This window comes from Chelonia mydas, chromosome 24 (assembly GCF_015237465.2).
Source record: "Chelonia mydas isolate rCheMyd1 chromosome 24, rCheMyd1.pri.v2, whole genome shotgun sequence".
In the NCBI taxonomy this organism is placed as follows: Eukaryota; Metazoa; Chordata; order Testudines; family Cheloniidae; genus Chelonia; species Chelonia mydas.
Window position 1 is genome coordinate 11,071,785 of NC_051264.2, and position 20,644 is coordinate 11,092,428.

General features: G+C 48.2%; 1 protein-coding gene across 1 annotated transcript in view; it reads left to right on the plus strand.

Annotated features, from left to right (window-relative positions):
• The first annotated feature begins 849 nt into the window (after positions 1 to 849).
• The window catches only part of LOC102929432 (NACHT, LRR and PYD domains-containing protein 12), a 30,009-nt gene continuing 10,214 nt past the window's right edge, over positions 850 to 20,644 (plus strand). The window contains exons 1-6 of the mRNA XM_007052800.4: positions 850 to 2,071; positions 3,888 to 3,947; positions 9,588 to 9,754; positions 12,970 to 13,135; positions 16,525 to 16,590; positions 17,805 to 19,539. Of these exons, the coding sequence (XP_007052862.2) occupies positions 1,963 to 2,071; positions 3,888 to 3,947; positions 9,588 to 9,754; positions 12,970 to 13,135; positions 16,525 to 16,590; positions 17,805 to 19,539 (2,303 nt within the window). The 5' untranslated portion in view covers positions 850 to 1,962. The remainder of the gene's footprint in view (positions 2,072 to 3,887; positions 3,948 to 9,587; positions 9,755 to 12,969; positions 13,136 to 16,524; positions 16,591 to 17,804; positions 19,540 to 20,644) is intronic.

The window sequence follows — 20,644 nt, forward strand, 5'->3', positions numbered from 1 at the left end:
TTAGCTGGCCAAGACTCTATTTTGCAACTCTGGTGTAAGTCTGTGACTAGAGAGACAACTAAAAGCACTGCCCTAAACAGCCTGATACTGGTACAAGTTTGGCAGATCTCAGGGTGGCTGACTGGACCATGGGCTGGGCCTGTGCTTCTCCAACAGTAAGTGTGCAAATGACAGTCAACTCCAGAGACAGACGCTGCCTTTTCTATCTTTGGTGTTCTCTTCTTTCCTTTTTTAGACTTCAGAACATAAGAACGGCCATATTGGGTCAGACCAAAGGTCCATCTAGCCCATTATCCTGTTCTGATGGGTTTGGTCAGAGAAACCCCCTCGGGACTGTCACCTGATGTGCTGAAATTACATCTGAGCCCATTTTCCCTGCCAGCTTGGGACTTCCAGAACCCTGTCTTTTTGAGCCAGACACACTAGCCTGCTGAAACACAGACCCAGGTCTGGCCCCGCCCCCAAAGCTGCAGACTTAACTGAAAACAGCTCAGCACGTTACCTATCTCCAGCACCGGACACCCAGTTCCCAATGGGATCCAAACCCCAAATAAACCTGTTTTACTCTGTATAACTCTTATACAGGGTAAACTCATAAATTGTCCGCCCTCTATAATTCTGATAGAAAGAGATGCATAGCTGTTTGCTCCCCCAGGTATTAATCACTTACTCTGAATTTATTAATAAACAAAAATGATTTTACTAAGTATAAAAGGTAGGATTTAAGTGGTTTCAAGTCATAACAGACAGAACAAAGTAAGCCACCAACCAAAATAAAACAAAACATGCAAGTCTAAGCCTAATACATTAAGAAACTGATTACAGGTAATATCTCACCTTCAGAGATGTTCCAATAAGCTTCTTTCACAGACTAGACTCCTCCCTAGTCTGAGCCCAATCCTTTCCCCTGGTACAGTCCTTGTTAGTTCCAGCAGACATTTCAGGTGGTAAGTGGGGTTTTCTCATGACTTGCAGCCCCTTTTATAGTTTTGGCACCAAGTGGGAATCTTTTGTCTCTCTGGGTCCCCACCCCTCCTACTAAATGGAAAAGTACCAGATTTAAGATGGATTTCATTATCAGGTGACATGGGGTCACATAAGACTCCTAGTCTCCATTCTTCCTGGGTTGGCCCACACATACACCGGAAGGCTTGCAGGTAAAGAAAGCATTTACAACAAATTGCCCTAGTCAATGGGAGCCATCAAGATTCTAAACCGCCATTAATGGCCCACACTTTGCATAATTACAATAGGACCTCAGAGATATACTTCATATTTCTAGCTTCAGATACAAGAATGATACATGCATCCAAATCGGAGGATCATATTCAGTACTTTATAACCTTCATTATGATACATTACAAGAGACCTTTTGCATAAAGCATATTCCAGTTACATCATATTCATAAGCATACTTCCATAAAGCATATGGAGTGCAACGTCACACCTGTCTTCCAGCAGTGGCCAATGCCAGGTTCCCCAGAAGGAATGAACAGAATAGGTACTTACTGAGTGTGTGTTTGTCTTGTTTTGTATTCTGAGAAATGGGATTAGACTGTAACAGCAGCAACACTGACAGCTGCAGCCCATCTCAACTCACTTCTCCTCATTTCCCCCCAAAGGACAGTAAATACAATTTTTCCTACTGTCTAAGAGACTGCCACATAGGGGGGTGGGTGGGAAGGGAAAGGAAGGGAGGGTTCCTTTTAAAGACTTTCCAAAGCTAAGGGATCAAGGGTTAGTGTTAAAATGACAACCTTATTTAATACTTTATTTCGTAAATGCTAATTGTTTTCCTTCTTGTTCTGTATCCTTAATAAAAGGTTATTAAGATTTTGAATGGTGGGTTTGCCAGGGGACTAAGCAGGCTGAGGTCTGTGTACTTGGAACCCTGAACCATGTTTAAAACTGTGAATAGTGTACAGTGACCCTTGAACCCAGGGAGCGGCATGCAGATAAGAAATGAGAAGCAGGGCTTCACTTCCGCACCGAGCTGCCTCTGACACACGCAGAACCAGAGGACACATCTGGGAGGGGGCTGCAGATGGTGCTTCTTCCCACAGCCTGCAAGGTAAGTGACAGGCTTTTCCTGGGCTCTTTCCACCTCCCTCCCCCACCGAGGAGAGCTGGAGGCCTGAGATTGGGGTGGGGTGGGGGCAGAATCTCCCCAAAGTGCAGCTTTCCGGGTGGGAGGCAGATTGAAAGTGAACGTGAGGGGCGGGGTGGGAGGAGGCAATGCAGTCTGTGACGCTGCAGCAGGGCTTTTCCATTCTCTGCCAAGGAGTCCGAGATAGTTAATATGAACTCAGTAAAGGACGTCAGAAAACAGGCTTAAGTCAGCCCCCTGAGGGCTCTTTGAAGGGGACAGGGGACCAGGACTACACCCAGCCCTGATGTACACACCTCGTATCCTTTGCAGATCAGCACAGCAGGGACTTGTCATACATACTCATCACTGGGTTACATGAGCCCAGGGAGCTGCATGGAGTGACACTTGGATAGATCTGACCATTGATTTAGAGCAAATGAAAGGGAATGACAGGGAACGGAAACATGTTCTATTTAGAATGGACCATTTAATATAAAGCATTCTCTAAACCACAGTTCTCCACTCAAATCCTGATGCAGTCAGAACCCACTTTGATTTAACAAAGTTATCTTGCCAGAAGGACACCTTATTTGCAAAGGTGGAACACTGGCCCCAGCAGGGACTGGTTGCCTCATTGCTCAAGCACTATGGAGCCTTTCCCCTGCAGGTTTCCAGTTCGATTCCTACCCAGCACAATTAGGATTAAAAGTTATTCCCATCTAATGGCTGTCTGGGCGCCTGGAGATGAGTTTGGTGGGTCCAAATTCCAGCTCCCACATCACTGTGCTTAGCACTGGATTGTGAAATGTACCTGCGCCAGCTTTGATCAAACTAGCATGCTAAAAACAGCAGTGTAGCTGCAGTGGCACTAGCTAGCTACCCAGGAACATCTCTACGGACTCAGACAGGATGTACTCAGATGGCCAGCCCATGTTACCCCCCCAGCTCACTGGCTGCCCTTCTGGTTTTAGTGCAATAGCTCACTCAGGGCTAGCACATGTAGCTCTACCCAAGCTGGACATTACACCTCCTGCTGCAGTGCAGACGTACCCTGTATCTTCCGATGTGTTTGTACAGTGCCCTGCACAATGGGGTCCCAATCGTGGGTAGGTCCTTTAACAAGAGCTCCTGCAGCAGCAGCTGAAAGCTAGTGCTGTATCCCGAATGGACTGTACGGGACCAGAATGCCCCCACTGGGGCGACCTCGCACGCAGGTCTGAGGTCACGCTCTTTGGAAAGTGCTATTTTGTTCCACAAAATGGCACCCTCCATGCAGTGTGACCTCGCATGTGTGTTGAGTGCAAGGACATGTTCTGTGGAGGATGCCATTGTGCGAGCAAAATGGCATCCTCCAGGCTGCAAAATTGCCGGAATACCATTCTGGAGTATTCTGGCTCCATCACCCCGGCGGCTGAAATGGCCCAATTGTGAGAGTTGCGTGCACTAGGTGTCACACCTGGTGGGGCTGGTGGGAGAAGGTCAGCAATTTGCAGACAGACCAACCCCATGATGTCATCATTTTTTAATTTCATCGTGTTTGAACTTTTGGCGTTAGCAATACTGCGGTTCGTAGAGCTTCGTAGAGCTTGCTGAGGTTTGTGAAGGCGAATCCCTGGATTGATGCTGAGTGTTATTAATTCCGAGACAGCAGCCCTTTATGGAGGGCATCAACTGTCTTCATAGATTTCTCCGAAGACGTAAAACCCTAAGAACAAAATGTGAGACTCTCTTAGCTGTAGAGCGAAATGATCTCCCTGCCTCTGTCTGATGAACATTTTCCTCTCCGTAAACTTTCCAGAGAGACAACGGCGCAGAGGGAATAAAATGGCTTCCAAACAAAGGTCTGCGGCAACCGAAGGTGAGTGTGACTGATGGGCATATCTCACTATTAATCAAGAATTAAAGGAAAGTAATATAATTAATATCAATCAACATGGATTTATGCAAAATAGATCCTGTCAACGTAGCTTGATATTTTTTTGATGAGTTTGGTTGATAAGGGTAAAAGTGGTGATGTAATATAATTAAGACTTCTGTAAGGCGTTTGACTTTCTACCTCATGATATTTTGATGAAAAAACTAGAAAGATATAAAATTAACATGGTGCACAGTAAGTGGCTTAAAAGCTGGCTAACTGATAGGTCTCAACATGTGATTGTAAGTGTGGAATCATCGAGCTGCTGTGTTTCTAAAGGGGTCCCGCAGGGATCAGTTCTCAGCCCTATGCTAACTGACAGTTTATCAATGACCTGGAAGAAAATATAAAATCATCATTGCCAAAATTTGCAAATGACACAAAAATTGGGGGGTGGTAAATAATGAAAAGGACAGGTCACTGACACAGAGCATGGTAAGCTTGACGCAAGCAAACAATATGCATTTTAACATGGCTAAATGTATACATATTGGAACAAAGAATGTAGGCTGTACTTACAGAATGAGGGACTAAGCCCTGGGAAGCAGTCACTCTGAAAAAGATTTGGGGGCTCCTGATGGATAATCAGCTGAACATGAGGTCCCAGTGGGATGGTGTGATAAAAAAGGCAATTGTGATCCTTAGATGCATAAACAGGAGAATCCTGAATAGGAGTACAGAGGTTATTTTGTCTCTATATTTGGCACTGGTATGACCAGTACTGGACTCCTGTGTCCAGCTCTGGTGTCCACAATTCAGGAAGGATGTTGATAAATTTGAGAGGATTCAGAGACGAGTCATAAGAATGATCAAAGGATTAGAAAACAGGTCTGATTGAGCTCTTTGAGTCTATCACTATCTATTTAGTTTAACAAAGAGAAGGTGAAGGGGTGACGATCACAGTCTATAAGTATCTACATGGGGAACAGATATTTAATAATGGGCTCTTCAGTAGAACAGAGAAAGGTCTAACATGATCCAATGGCTGGAAGTTGAAGCTAGAAAAATTCAGAATGGAAATAAGGCGTACATTTTAACAGTGAGAGTCATTAACCACCATGTGCTGTGGTGGATTCTCCGTCACTGACAGTTTGTAAATGAAGACTGGAGGTTTTTCTGCTCTAGGAATTATTTGGGGGAATTCTGTGGCCTGCATCGTACCGGAGGGCAGACTGGATCATCACAGTGGTCCCATTTGGCCTTGGAATCTGCGAATCATGAACAAAGCAGCACTGCTCCTACAATAGAGCTCAGCCCCACTGCCATAGCCCCTGCCCCATTCCTTACAGCGCTTCATAGAATCATAGAATCATAGAATATCAGGGTTGGAAGGGACCTCAGGAGGTCATCTAGTCCAACCCCCTGCTCAAAGCAGGACCAATCCCCAATTAAATCATCCCAGCCAGGGCTTTGTCAAGCCTGACCTTAAAAACTTCTAAGGAAGGAGATTCTACCACCTCCCTAGGTAACACATTCCAGTGTTTCACCACCCTCCTGGTGAAAAAGTTTTTCCTAATATCCAACCTAAACCTCCCCCACTGCAACTTGAGACCATTACTCCTTATCCTGTCCTCTTCTACCACTGAGAATAGTCTAGAACCATCCTCTCTGGAACCACCTCTCAGGGAGTTGAAAGTTGCTATCAAATCCCCCCTCATTCTTCTCTTCTGCAGACTAAACAATCCCAGTTCCCTCAGCCTCTCCTCATAAGTCATGTGTTCCAGACCCCTAATAATTTTTGTTGCCCTTCGCTGGACTCTCTCCAATTTATCCACATCCTTCTTGTAGTGTGGGGCCCAAAATTGGACACAGTACTCCAGATGAGGCCTCACCAATGTCAAATAGAGGGGAATGATCACGTCCCCCCCACGTCTGCTCGCTATGCCCCTACTTATACATCCCAAAATGCCATTGGCCTTCTTGGCAACAAGGGCACACTGCTGACTCATATCCAGTTTCTCGTCCACTGTCACCCCTAGGTCCTTTTCCGCAGAACTGCTGCCTAGCCATTCGGTCCCTAGTCTGTAGCGGTGCATTGGGTTCTTCCGTCCTAAGTGCAGGACCCTGCACTTATCCTTATTGAACCTCATCAGATTTCTTTTGGCCCAATCCTCCAATTTGTCTAGGTCCCTCTGTATCCTATCCCTGCCCTCCAGCGTATCTACCACTCCTCCTAGTTTAGTATCATCCGCAAATGTGCTGAGGGTGCAATCCACACCATCCTCCAGATCATTTATGAAGATATTGAACAAAACCGGCCCCAGGACCGACCCCTGGGGCACTCCACTTGACACTGGCTGCCAACTAGACATGGAGCCATTGATCACTACCCGTTGAGCCCGACAATCTAGCCAACTTTCTACCCACCTTATAGTGCATTCATCCAGCCCATACTTCTTTAACTTGCTGACAAGATTACTGTGGGAGACCGTGTCAAAAGCTTTGCTAAAGTCAAGAAACAATACATCCACTGCTTTCCCTTCATCCACAGAACCAGTAATCTCATCATAGAAGGCGATTAGATTAGTCAGGCATGACCTTCCCTTGGTGAATCCATGCTGACTGTTCCTGATCACTTTCCTCTCATGTAAGTGCTTTAGGATTGATTCTTTGAGGACCTGCTCCATGATTTTTCCGGGGACTGAGGTGAGGCTGACTGGCCTGTAGTTCCCAGGATCCTCCTTCTTCCCTTTTTTAAAGATTGGCACTACATTAGCCTTTTTCCAGTCATCCAGGACTCCCCCCGTTCGCCACGAGTTTTCAAAGATAATGGCCAATGGCTCTGCAATCACAGCCGCCAATTCCTTTAGCACTCTCGGATGCAACTCGTCCGGCCCCATGGACTTGTGCACGTCCAGCTTTTCTAAATAGTCCCTAACCACCTCTTTCTCCACTGAGGGCTGGCCATCTACACCCCATGCTGTGATGCCCAGCGCAGCAGTCTGGGAGCTGACCTTGTTCGTGAAGACAGAGGCAAAAAAAGCATTGAGTACATTAGCTTTTTCCACATCCTCTGTCACTAGGTTGCCTCCCTCATTCAGTAAGGGGCCCACACTTTCCTTGGCTTTCTTCTTGTTGCCAACATACCTGAAGAAACCCTTCTTGTTACTCTTGATATTTCTTGCTAGCTGCAGCTCCAGGTGCGATTTGGCCCTCCTGATTTCATTCCTACATGCCCGAGCAATATTTTTATACTCATCCCTGGTCATATATCCAACCTTCCACTTCTTGTAAGCTTCTTTTTTATGTTTAAGATCCGCTAGGATTCCACCGTTAAGCCAAGCTGGTCGCCTGCCATATTTACTATTCTTTCGACTCATCGGGATGGTTTGTCCCTGTAACCTCAACAGGGATTCCTTGAAATACAGCCAGCTCTCCTGGACTCCTTTCCCCTTCATGTTAGTCCCCCAGGGGATCCTACCCATCCGTTCCCTGAGGGAGTCGAAGTCTGCTTTCCTGAAGTCCAGGGTCCGTATCCTGCTGCTTACCTTTCTTCCCTGCGTCTGGATCCTGAACTCAACCAACTCATGGTCACTTCCCCCCAGATTCCCATCCACTTTTGCTTCCCCCACTAATTCTTCCCGGTTTGTGAGCAGCAGGTCAAGAAAAGCTCCCCCCATAGTTGGCTCCTCTAGCACTTGCACCAGGAAATTGTCCCCTACGCTTTCCAAAAACTTCCTGGATTGTCTATGCACCGCTGTATTGCTCTCCCAGCAGATATCAGGAAAATTAAAGTCACCCATGAGAACCAGAGCATGCGATCTAGTAGCTTCCTCCTAAGGGACTACGCCTAAGGGTGCAGAATGCAGCAGCCCACCTCTTAGGTGATGCTCCTTGGTGGCAGCATGTTTTACTCGTGCTCTAATCTGCTCTGGCTACTGATTGGTTTGTGGGTTGAATAATATAAGGTGCTGGATTTGATGTGTGAACTCCTAGGTGGGGTTGGGACCTTGCTGCTTGAGTGACCCCCTTTCTCCTTGTACCAGATTGGCACAGCTGTGATAAGCAGAGGCGCCTGAGTTAGTCCCCCTTGGTTTTAAGGAGAGGGGGCTGGCAGCTGAGCACTCCCTGTGAGGGGCCCTCCGCTCGGGAACAGCTTTCCCACCAGCCTGAAATAGACCAGGTCTATTGACCTTCCAACCATGCTGCAAGAAACATCTGTTTCCGTGGGGTGTGGAAATCCAGGGGGCAGAAGGGAGTTTGGTGCTCAGTGGGCAATCTCATGCTGTTTTCAGAATATCTGGTTGGGGCATGGATATTTTTAGTAAAAGTCATGGACAGATCTCGGGCAATAAAGAAGAATTCACGGAAGCTCGTGACCTGTCCATGACTTTTACTAAAAATATCCATGATAAAATGGGAAGGGACTGGGTAGCTGTGGGGTGGCTGGGGAGCTCTGGGGCCCCCACCACCCATGGGGGCTCAGACCTCCAAGGTCCCCTTGCCCCCATGGCAGAGGGGAGCTTCAGGGTCCCCCTGCCCCTTCCCCAGCAGTGGGGAACTGTGGGAATCCCCCTGCCTCCCCCACATTTGGGAGCTGTGGGGATCCCCCTGCCCGTTCCCCAGTGGTGGGGAGCTGCGGGAATCACCCTGCCGCCTCCACATTTGGGACCTGTGGGGATCCCCCTGCCCCACGGTGGCGGTGGGGAGCTGCTGGGATACCCCTGCCCCGCGGTGGGGAGCTGCCAGGATACTCCTGCTCCATGGCAGCAGCGGTGGGGAGCTGCAGGGATCCCCCGCCCCACGGCGGTAGTGGGGAGCTGCCAGGATCCCCATGCCCCGCGGTGGGGAGTTGCCAAGGTCTTCTGCCTCGCGGCGGCAGCGGGCAGCTGCTGGAGTCCCCCTGGCCCCACGGCAGTGGCCGGGGAGCTGCCGGGGTCCTCCTGCCCCGTGGCGGTGGCTGGGAGCTGCCAGGGTCCCCCTGCCGCCGCAGCTGGAGGGGAACTGCGGGGATCCCTCTGTCCCCCACAGTGGTTGGGAAATGCAGGGTACACCCCTGCCTGCAGTGGCGGGGAGCTGCAGGGTACCCCCCGCTGCCCAGGGCAGCTGGGAGCTTGTGGGCACTGCTGCCTCAGGCGGCGGGGGTACCTCACAGCTCCCTGCCACTGCAGGAGGCAGCTCCCTGCCACCAGGGCTGAGGTCACAGAGGTCTTTGGAAGTCACGGATTCTGTGACTTTTGCGACCTCCGTGACAAAACTGTAGCTGTATTTATGATCTGTATTACGGCCGCAGCTAGGAGCCCCAGTCATGGATCCCCAGCCCGTTGTGCTAGGTGCTGTACAAACTACAGCCTTAGCTACGAGCCACTTCTAAGTTTTTTTTACAATTGAATAGACTAATCTGGGCAAAGGCTGAGAGGAGAGTATCTGTGAGCTCCCCACAGCTCATGCTCCTGCCCAACTCCCTACTGCATCAACCGCTGTGACCACAGCGGAGTGTGGCTGACGGGCTCCTCTCAGTACGGACCAAGCAGCACTCTGCCTGCAGTACAGCTGAGCTCTGGGATTAGAGATCACAGAACGGGCACGAGTCCATGCCAGTCAGTAAGAGCCACGGTGTCTAAGTGCTGGTCCTCTCCACAGGTGATGTTAAAGCCTTCAGCAAACACATGGATAATTATAGCCCTTGGCAGCTGAGGAGGCTGAGCGAGCACTTCCGCCCTGACATGGTCTATGTCATAGAGAACGACATTCCCATGGTGCTGCAGGAACTCACCCACAGACGCGTCATCACTGCACAGCAGGCCCAGGTACAGCACCCTGCATACAACACTGGACTCCCGGCTAAAGCTGCCATTCCCATTTCCCTAGAGAAACCTTCTCCGTGGATATCAGGGCAGATAGGGTTTGTGCACACGGAGTTGTCTTTTTCCAGGGCAGGAGAGTGTCTAGGGCTGCTGCTGGCCATACATGCCATGACATGCAGAGATAACAACAGGCTCCAGGAACTTCTGCTGGTCTTGCACTGAGCATGCTCACGTGGACTAAGCATGCTCAGTAACACTGCTGAAGCCAGCTGCCCACACTCTGCTCCCTCTCTCTGCGTGCTGCACTGGCTGTGGCCGGCAGCCTGTACAGCAGGCTCCGATCGAACTGCCCAATAACCATAGACCCGTTAGAAGCGAAGGCAGCCGGCCAGGTTTATTGTCAACAAAGCACAGTATTAGTGCCCTATACTTGCTACAAGTACACGTACGACATGTATGCCTGTGACAATGGACGCAGGTCAGTCAGTGGCAGGACTTTCCACTGCCCCCGAGGCCAGCCGAAGACACTCCCTCTGAGGCCTGGTCTACACTGTGTGTGTGGTTTCAGAGTAACAGCCGTGTTAGTCTGTATTCGCAAAAAGAAAAGGAGGACTTGTGGCACCTTAGAGACTAACCAATTTATTTGAGCATGAGCTTTCGTGAGCTACAGCTCACTTCATCGGATGCATACTGTGGAAAGTGTAGAAGATCTTTTTATACACACAAAGCATGAAAAAATACCTCCCCCCACCAGCAGGGGAGCTCACGAAAGCTTATGCTCAAATAAATTGGTTAGTCTCTAAGGTGCCACAAGTCCTCCTTTTCTTATTGTGTGTGTGTGTGGATCTAAGTGACGCAACTTCAGCTATGTGAATAACATAGCTGAAGTCGACGTACTTAGATCTACTCAGCGCGGTGTCTTCACTGCGGTGAGTCGACTGCTGCCGCTCCCCCATCGACTCTGCCTGCACCTCGCACGCCGGTGCAGTACAGGAGTAAACGGGAGAGCGCTCGGGAGTCGATTTACTGCGTCTAGACAACCTGGCGGGTAGTATAGGCATACCCTGAGATACCTCTTTATACACCCATACAAACAAGCTACATATTGCCCCTCTGATGAAGTTAGTTACAGCCCCCTAAGGTGGTTTGTTACCACTCATTACCTTGTACTTGTTGGTTTGATCAAAACATCTCTATCCATCACACTGAGGGCAGGGTGACCAGATGTCCCAATTTTACAGGGACAGTCCTGATTTTTGGAGCTTTTTCTTATATAGGCTCCTATTACCCCCCACTCCCTGTCCCGATTTTTCACACTTGGTATCTGGTCACCCTAACTGGGGGTCAGAGTGTCCTTGTATCATCTTTGGGGAGTGTGTTTGTCCCATACTTGGTATCGGGATGTTCTGGTACCATCCTTCTGGAATGTGTTTGCATGAGTGTCCTGTGCCGAGCACTTCTCGGGGATGTGTGTGTTTTTGCTAAACCAGCCTTGGTCTTGCCAGATTCTGTGAGGCTGCACGCAGACAGAGCCTGACTTCTGCGCACAGCCTGCCTCTTGCTCACTTTGCTTTATATTAGGAAGGCTTGACCGCTACTTTAGTTCAGGCCTCAGGCCCCGTATTGGGCTCTGACACAAGGCTTTGTGTCTCAGGCTCCCTTTCAGCTACAGCAGGCATGGGTCGGCTCTGTCTCTGCATGCAAGAGTGTTTTCTGAAAGAGAAACAATCCATTCATTCCATTCCCTTAATTATAATTCCTGAGGAGGCCACTAGAGGGGTCTGTAAGAGTAGGACCCCCTACCCCACACCTCTTCTAGCAATGGAAATGCTTCAGTGTCCAAAATCTCGGTTGATTTGGGGAGTGAGAGCGGGGGGTGGTCTATCAGTGCCACATGCAGCCTTTACTCCATCACCAGGTCACTCTGTTATGGCAGAGCCTTTTGTTGCCCTTATAATCATGGACCAACTGCCAGATGGTCACTTTCAGGATGTAGCCCTTGGCCGTAGGATGTTATGGGCCACTGATAAGGCCTCAAGTGGAGTACTGGGTCCAGTTCTGGGTACCACACATTGGGAAAGATGTGGACAAATTAGAGACAGTCCAGAGAAGAGTAACAAAATTAATTAAAGGTCTAGAAACCATGACCTACTCTGAAAGATTTTTTTAAAAGGGTTTGTTAGGTCTGGAGAAGAGAAGACTGAAGGGGGACATGATAACAGTCTTCAAGTATGTAAAAGCTTGCTGTAAAGAGGAGGGTGATAAACTGTTCTCTTTAACCACTGAGGATAGGACAAGAAGCAATGGGCTTAAATTGCAGCAAGGGCAGTTTACGTTGGACGTTAGGAAAAATTTCCGAATGGTCAGAGTGGTTAAGCACTGGAACAAATTACCTAGGGAGGTTGTGGAATCCTCATCATTGGAGGTGGTTAAGAACAGGTTAGACAAACACCTGTCAGGGATGGTTTGGATAATACTGAGCCCTGCGTCAGTGGTAGAGACTGGACTAGATGATCTATCTAGGTCAGAGGTGCCCGCGGGACCGTCCTGCCCGGCCCCTGAGCTCCTTGCCCGGGAGGCTTGCCCCTGGCCCCTCCCCCGCTGTTCCTCCTCCCACGCAGCTAAGCCGCCGTGTGGGCAGCGGGGCTGTGAGCTCCTGCCACTCTGAGCGGCATGGTACAGGGGCAGCAGTGGGGGGGTTGGGTAGCAGGTCCCGAGTGGTAGTCAGGGCACAGGGGGCGGTTGGATGGGGTGGAGGTTCTGGGGAGATCAGGGGTCGGGGAACAGGGGGGGTTGGATAGAGCGTGGGAGTCCCGGGGGGCCTGTCAGGGGGTGGGGTTGTGGTTAGGTCGGGGAGTCAGGGTACAGGGAGCAGGGGGGGTTGGATAGGGGGTGTGATCCAGGGGGGCAGTTTGTGGCAGGGAGTCCCAGGAGGAGGCAGTCAGGGGACGGGAAGTGGGAGGGGGCGAATAGGGGGCAGGGGCCAGGCTGTTTGTGGGGCACAGCCTTCCCTACCAGGCCCTCCATACAGTTGCGCAACCTGATGTGGCCCTCAGGCCAAAAAGTTTGCCCACCCCTGATCTAGGTCCCTTTCTGTCCTCCATATCCATGATTCTATGTCACTCTTCTGATTACTATTATAGAAGCTCCCCGTCCCCTGCCCTGCCATTGCAGTCTGCTTCTGATTCTTCCGCCTCTTGTGTCCCTCTGTGTTTTAGGATTATAGTGGCTGGGAGAAGAACCATGACTCAACCAGCACCGCAGAGAAGCTAGTGGGTGATATTTTCGCTGTGAGGCTGGGTCTCTGGGAGTGTCTGTTTGCTCTGCAGAGCAGGTGGGCTCACCCCAATCTCCATGGGATGCTGGATGAAATAATTCAGAACGGTAACGTACCCATCGCACAGAGTGGGAAACAAGTCAACTGGGGGAATCCATGGGAACCTATGTTCTTCATTACAGACTTTTCCTTGTCAAGCCCTCAGATCAAGGCTGTTTTCTGTGGGGTTCATTAATTAATCATAAGCTATGTCTTCACTGCATGCTAAGCACAGGGTAATTTAACCTGTGGTAGCCTAACTCACCACAGTGTGACCACACTACGATGCTGTCATGCCCTGCGCCTGCACTGGTGCCATAGCGGGCTGTGACACAGCTATATGGGCATGTAAGCCAAGATCCATATGTGATGGTTCTTGGGGTACCCAGTAATGTAAGTCACCCCTCTGCCTCCACCGTGAGGGTGTCTTGCTTGTGCTTAACTGGGTGTCAGCTCCCTGACACCATGAGCCTATTACCACCTGAGCAATCTCCTCCAGGCTATGCCAGCCCTTACATTGCTTTGCAGGCTAACACTAGGTGCACCCCAGTCCCTGAGCCCCTTTGAAGTGTCCCCCTGGAGTGTCCAGCCTGTCCTCCACTGAACACTCTCAGTGATACCAGGTCTGCTGTCCCCAAGAGAACAATATAAAGTATATCTCAGTTATGTCATATTCATATCATAAGTGTATTTTCATAAAGAATATGGAATGACATGTCACAGGAAGTAATTGGGCAGTGTGATTACTAAGTGCAGGATAAAGGGGTGTCTTCCTTGCCTTCTTATATCTCCCGAAGTTTATTGTTTGTCACCAGAGTCATGACAACCCCCATAACTTATTCTTTGGTGAGCTGCCTCCCTGTTGACTTCATATGTAAATAGAGTTTCTATTGTCTTGGCTTACAATGTTTAATTTACATGTGGACAGGTGAATAAACATCTTTGACAGAAAACCTATTCGTCAACTCTGCCTTGACACAGACTTTAGGAACATATTTTCAGTATACCTCACAACTCATAGAACTAGAAGGGACCTCGAGAGATCTTCTAGTCCAGTCCCCTGCACTCAAGGCAGGACTAAGTATAATCTAGACCATCCCTGATGTGTACTTCTCTAACCTGATCTTAAAAATCTCCAGTGATGGAGATTCCATAACCTCCCTAGGTAATTTATTCCAGTGCTTAACCACCCTGACCGGAAGTTTTTCCTAATGTCCAACCTAAACCGCCCTTGCTGCAATTTAAGCCCATTGCTTCTTGACGTATCCTCAGAGGTTAAAGAGAATAATTTCTCTCTCTTCTCCTTGTAACCACCTTTTATGTACTTGAAAACTGTTATGTCCCCCCTCAGTCTTCTTTTCTCCAAACCCAATTTTTTCAATCTTTCCTCCTAGGTCATGTTTTCTAGACCTTTAATCATTTTTGTCACTCTTCTCTGGACTTTCTCCAATTTGTCCACATCCTTCCTAAAATGTGGCACCCAGAACTGGACACAGTACTCCAGTTGAGGCCTAATCATCACAGAGTAGAGCAGAAGAATTACTCCTTGTGTCTTGCTTACAACACTCCTGCCAATACAGCCCAGAACGATGTTTGGTTTTTTTGCAACAATGTTACACTTTTGACTCATATTAATCTTGTGATTTACTATGACCCCCAGATCCCTTTCCGCAATACACCTTCCTAGGCAGCCATTTCCCATTTTGTATGTGTGCAACTGATTGTTCCTTCCTAAGTGGAGTAGTTTGCATTTGTTCTTTTTGGATTTCATTCTATTTACTTCAGACCATTTCTCCAGTTTGTCCAGATCATTTTGAATTTTAATCCTATCCTATCCAAAGCACTCGCAACCCCTCCCAGCTTGGTATTGGCTGCAAACTTTATAAGTGTACTCTCTAGGCTATTATCTAAATCACTCATGAAGGATATTGAACAGAACTGGACCCAGAACTGATCCCTGCGGGACCCCACTTGTCATGTCCTTCCAGCATGACTGTGAACCGCTAACTACTCTCTAGGAACGGTTTTCCAACCAGTTATGCACCCTCCTTATAGTAGCACTGTCATAAATATAAAGGGAAGGGTAAACACTTTTAAAATCCCTCCTGGCCAGAGGAAAAATCCTTTCACCTGTAAAGGGTTAAGAAGCTAGGATAACCTCGCTGGCACCTGACCAAAATGACCAATGAGGAGACAAGATACTTTCAAAAGCTGGGAGGAGGGAGAAAAACAAAGGGTCTGTGTCTATCTGTGTGATGCTTTTGCCGGGGACAGAACAGGAATGGAGTCTTAGAACTTAGTAAGTAATCTAGCTAGATATGCGTTAGATTATGATTTCTTTAAATGGCTGAGAAATTAAGTTGTGCTGAATAGAATGAATATTCCTGTCTGTGTGTCTTTTTGTAACTTAAGGTTTTGCCTAGAGGGATTCTCTATGTTTTGAATCTAATTACCCTGTAAGGTATATACCATCCTGATTTTACAGAAGTGATTCTTTTTTACTTTTTACTTCTTCTATTAAAATCCTTCTTTTCAGAAACTGAATGCTTTTTCATTGTTCTTAAGATCCAAGGGGTTGGGTCTGTGGTCACCTATGCAAATTGGTGAGGATTTTTACCAAACCTTCCCCAGGAAGTGGGGTGTAAGGGTTGGGAGGATTTTGGGGGGAAAGACGTTTCCAAACAATGCTTTCCTAATAAAAATAAACCCAGATATGGTTTGGTGGTGGCAGTGGAAGTCCAAAGGCAAAGGGTAAAATAGTTTGTACCTTGGGGAAGTTTTAACCTAAGCTGGTAAAAGTAAGCTTAAGAGGTTTTCATGCAGGTCCCCACATCTGTACCCTAGAGTTTAGAGTGCGGAAGGAACCTTGACAAGCACCAACTAGGTTGTATTTCTCTAGTTTGTTTGTGGGGTCATGCAAGACAGTATCAAAAGCCTTAGTAATGTCAAAATATACCACATCCACCGCTTCCCCCCTATCCACAAGGCTTGTTACTCCCTTCCTCCCTGAGCACTCCCTTCCTGGACATTTTCTACTTTCTGGGCTAATCCAGCCCATTTCCTGTCTATCAATTATGCACAGCTTGCCCCCCAGGTTTAGTGTGGGGCGATTGAATTGGCGATCCAGTGATCAGAGTACTGGTCTACCTGCTGCTGCCCAGCACTCCATCACAGGGGCAAGGGAATGTGGGGAGCAGGAAGGAGATCGATGGGGGAATACAGGGGAATGTGAGGTACAGAATGGAGCAGCCAGTAGTAGGGGAGGGCAACACAATGGTTCTTTGGGTCTAATGTCACTGAGACCTCATTAGCCTGCAGGTCCTGAGATCCAAAACATGGAGCCCCACAGGTGGAATTCAGAGTTGGACTGGATCTATTGGAGCTGCTAACGTACAAGCATTGGGTACACTCTTCCATGCCGGCTAACAGCGCAGTCTGTATCTCTCTCTCTGTTTAGGTCACAATCTGTTACGGGAAATTCTCCTGAATGAATCAGGACACGCCCTTGACCCAGAACTGAAAGGTACCATGAGGGAACTGAACTGCACTTAACTCTGCCAACACTGTGTCTCTTGTCAAGCCAAGAAGGGCTCGATCACAGGCCTGCCCTGGGGGCAGTGTGGAGGCTGCTGGCCCCAGAGGGAGTGCTGAGAGGCATTGTGCTTCAATGGGGCACAGTTCCTCTTGGTGTTCCGCAGCCTGTGGGGGAGCATGTCTTCCGCTTCCCCCATCCAAGGGATGCAGCATATACCCGTGTGTCCAACCAGCTCTGGTGTGCAGTATAGAGGAAGGACAGGACTATAGCCTTGCATCCTGCCTGCTCTGCTGGGGGTTTGTATCCCAGGAAGCACTAGGAGGGAGCAAACCTGGTCACACTGTCTGAAGTGGCTCATGACTGTGAGTGCGCACCTCAGGGCAGACTGTCAGAAAACAGAGAAGAGACCCCACACTGGTGGTGTGTTCTGTGATTAGATTGCACCAAGCCAGTGACAAATTTGAACTCTTGGATCACTATCTCAGTCTTACCATAGAGTCACAGACAGTCCCCTTAGACTCTCTAGTCTATCTTGCCACCCAGACAAACTGGACTTTGTGATAAAAGGTCACTTAAACCAGAAATCACACCACATCAGGTTACTGCCAGTCCTAAGAAACCAGTCACTTACCCCAGATCAGTGGGTACTCTAGATCTTAGGCCAAAGACAACATTGGTAGCCAATTCTATAGTAAACTAAAGCTTTATTAGCTAAGAAAAGGAAATGCGAGTTATTGAGAGGTTAAAGCCAGTAAACTATGCACACAGGTGAGTCACAGTTTGTAATTCAAAATGGTGGCAGTGATGTAACAATCTGCCAGTTTCCCGAAAGTCTTTTCTGGGTATCCAAATTGTCTCTGGGGATCTCTGCTTTGCCTCTGTCCCTCTGCTCAAGTGCAGGGATTCTGGTAAGTTTCTGTTCCCTACTGGATTACATGAGCTGGACCAGGTAGTGCAGCGGTGTCCTGTCAGACTCAGGGCAAATTCCAGTAGAACTATTCATGATCAGGCCCAGCAGAGGAGAGAGGAGATGAAACAAGTGAGTCCAGAGCAACCATCCACCTAATCCCCTCACCATATTGTCTGATTAGAGTACAATTTAGAGGAGAAGTTTTTTTATCAAACTTCCATTTACTAACCCTCAAAAAACAAACAGTGATGAGGTGAGGGAGAGGGGAAATAACCATATTTCTCCTTTTCAGCTTGTCAAGTAGAGCACAAAGCCAAACTCTGTGATCTCACAGGGATGATGAAGGAAAACAAGATGCCAGGGCGATCTGAAGGGCAGATTTTCCCCATCTCTAACCGATACGTGGAGCTCAAGGTCATCTCAGACCGTCACTTCAAGAAGCAGACACACCAGGAGCACGAGGCCCTAGCAGCAGCTGGGGAGCTGAATGAATATCGCCTCCAGAGAAGAATAAAGAGTGAGCTGGAGCGCATCACCCCTGACCGGCTCTTCCGTTGGTGCTTTCGAACCCACCATGTCCCCCTGTCTGTGATGGTGAGCGGAGTAGCTGGTGTAGGCAAGACAACCCTGGTGCAGAAATTCATCTTTGACTGGGCAACGGGAAAGCACTACCAGAAATTTGCCTTTGTTTTCTTCGTCAAGTTCCGGGACCTGAACACTATTACTGAGAAGAGGAGCCTAGAATCTCTGATCTGTCAAACATATCCACACCTCCAGGACAAGCTCCCAAGAGTCCTGGAAGACCCTGAGAAGTTGCTCTTCATCTTTGATGGCTTGGATGAGAGCAAGACTGATTTGAAATTAAGCAGAAGTGGATCCCAGGAGCTGTGTATGAACCCGGGGGATGTGAAGCCAGTTACTGTGATTGTCGCCAGCCTGCTGAATCAGACTCTGCTGAAGGGATGTTCTGTGCTGCTGACAAGCCGCCCCAGCAAGTTGACCAGTTTGGAGGCTGGAGTCTTCCATAGGGTGGCCAGTATCGTGGGCTTCCTCTCCAAGGAAAGGGAAAGATACTTTTCCATGTTCTTTGGAGATGAGCGAGTCTCCAGAGAGGCCTTTGCATATGTGAGGGACAGTCAGGTTCTGTACACGCTGTCCTACAACCCGTCTTACTGCTGGATCACATGCATGGCCCTGAAACCCTGCTTCATTGCCAGGGCAGGGAGACCACAGCCTGCACCCAAAACAGTGACCCAGCTCTTTGTCAGCTACGTCACCCATATTATGGCCAATCACACCCAGGAGCGGCCTGAGCCTCAGAGGATGCGAGATACATTGGTAAATGTCGGACGGTTGGCTGAATACGGCCTCACATATCGCACACTTGTCTTTCAGCCGCACTACTTACAGGTTGCCAATGTGGAGTTTTCTCCCTTCCTCAGTGGCTTCTTGGTGGAGAACCCTCAAACTGATGACTCTGCCCAGGTGACCTACTCCTTCCTTCACCTCACCATCCAGGAGTTCTTTGCTGCCCTCGTGCATTACCTCGATTACAAGGAGGACAAGTTCAGAGACACAATGGATAAAGCCAGGTCCTGTAAGGAAGGTGATTATGAGATCTTCTCTCGCTTCCTGGCTGGGCTCTCCCATCCTGCAACCAAGATGCCCCTGGAGAAATATGTGGGGACGTTCTCTGCAGAGGCAACTCGCAAGGTTATTGAGTACCTCAGTGAGATGAACTATGAAGAGCTGCAAAGCAGAGAAGATCCTGAAGGGAAGAGAAGGCTGATGAATTTATTGAATTTGCTGTTTGAATCCCGGAACAGCCAACTTGTGCGTGATGTGTTGGGCAAAGATGCCCACATGGACTTCTCAGAGTTATACCTCATGCCAGTGGATTGCACAGTCCTTGCTTATGTGTTGAGTTGCTGTGAAGAAATACAGCGCCTAACCCTAGATTCCTGCTTCATCCAGAACGAGGGCCTGGAGCGACTCAGACCGGAGCTGCACAAAGTCAGAGAACTGAGGTAGGAAAAGAGGTTGTATATAAAGTTTAAAATATCAGGGACTTGACATGTCAGTGGCCTCAGCAGTGCTGTCAGGCAGACAACAGTGTTACTGATACAGAGGTTACACCATTCGGTAACATACAACCAAACCCATCCTATCATAATGAATATGTATACGGGGCTAATTAAGATTACACAGACAACCTTAAATACTGGCATGTCAGTGTTCCCTCCCCACTCTGAGCTCTAGGGTACAGATGTGGGGATCTGCATGAAAGACCCCGTAAGCTTATTTCTACCAGCTTAGGTTAAAAACTTCCCCAAGGCACAAATACCTCCTTGTCCTTGGAATGGTATCGCTGCCACCACCAAGTGAGTTAGACAAAGATTTAGGAAAGGGACCACTTGGAGTTCCTGTTTCCCCAAAATATCCCCCAAGCCCCTTCACCCCCTTTCCTGGGGAGGCTTGAGAGTAAACAAGGTGAGCATAGACCAGACCCTTGGGTTTTTAGGACACTAAAAACCCCAATCAGGTTCTTAAAAACAGAACTTTTATTATAAAGAAAAAAAAGTAAAAGAAACACCTCTGTAAAATCAGGATGGAAGATAATTTTACAGAGTAATGAGATTTAAAACAGAGGATTCCTCTCTAGGCAAAACTTTAAAGTTACGAAAAAACAGGAATAAACCTCCCTCTTAGCATAGGGAAAAGTTACAAGCTAAAACAAGATATACTCAAATGCATTTCCTTGCTATTACTGACTATTTCTGTAATTTTAGATGTATCATTCAGTAGGAGCTGGATTACTTGGTCTGTCTCTTTTTGTGTCTCCGGAGAGAACACACAAACACAAAACAAAAACCTTCCCCCACAGATTTCAAAGTATCTTCTCCCCTTATTGGTCCTTTTGGTCAGGTGCTAACCAGGTTATCTGAGTTTCTTAACCCTTTACAGGTAAAGGAGGGACTTTATGCTACCCTCAGCTGTATGTTTATGACATGGCATTTCCTAAATTTTGAGTGCTTCACTTTGCAACCTTAATAATGTTCTTTTAACTTAGACCTGTGTTTTGTGTGTGTGTAATTTCCTAGGTTTTAGAAAAAGCAAACAAACAAATCCCCC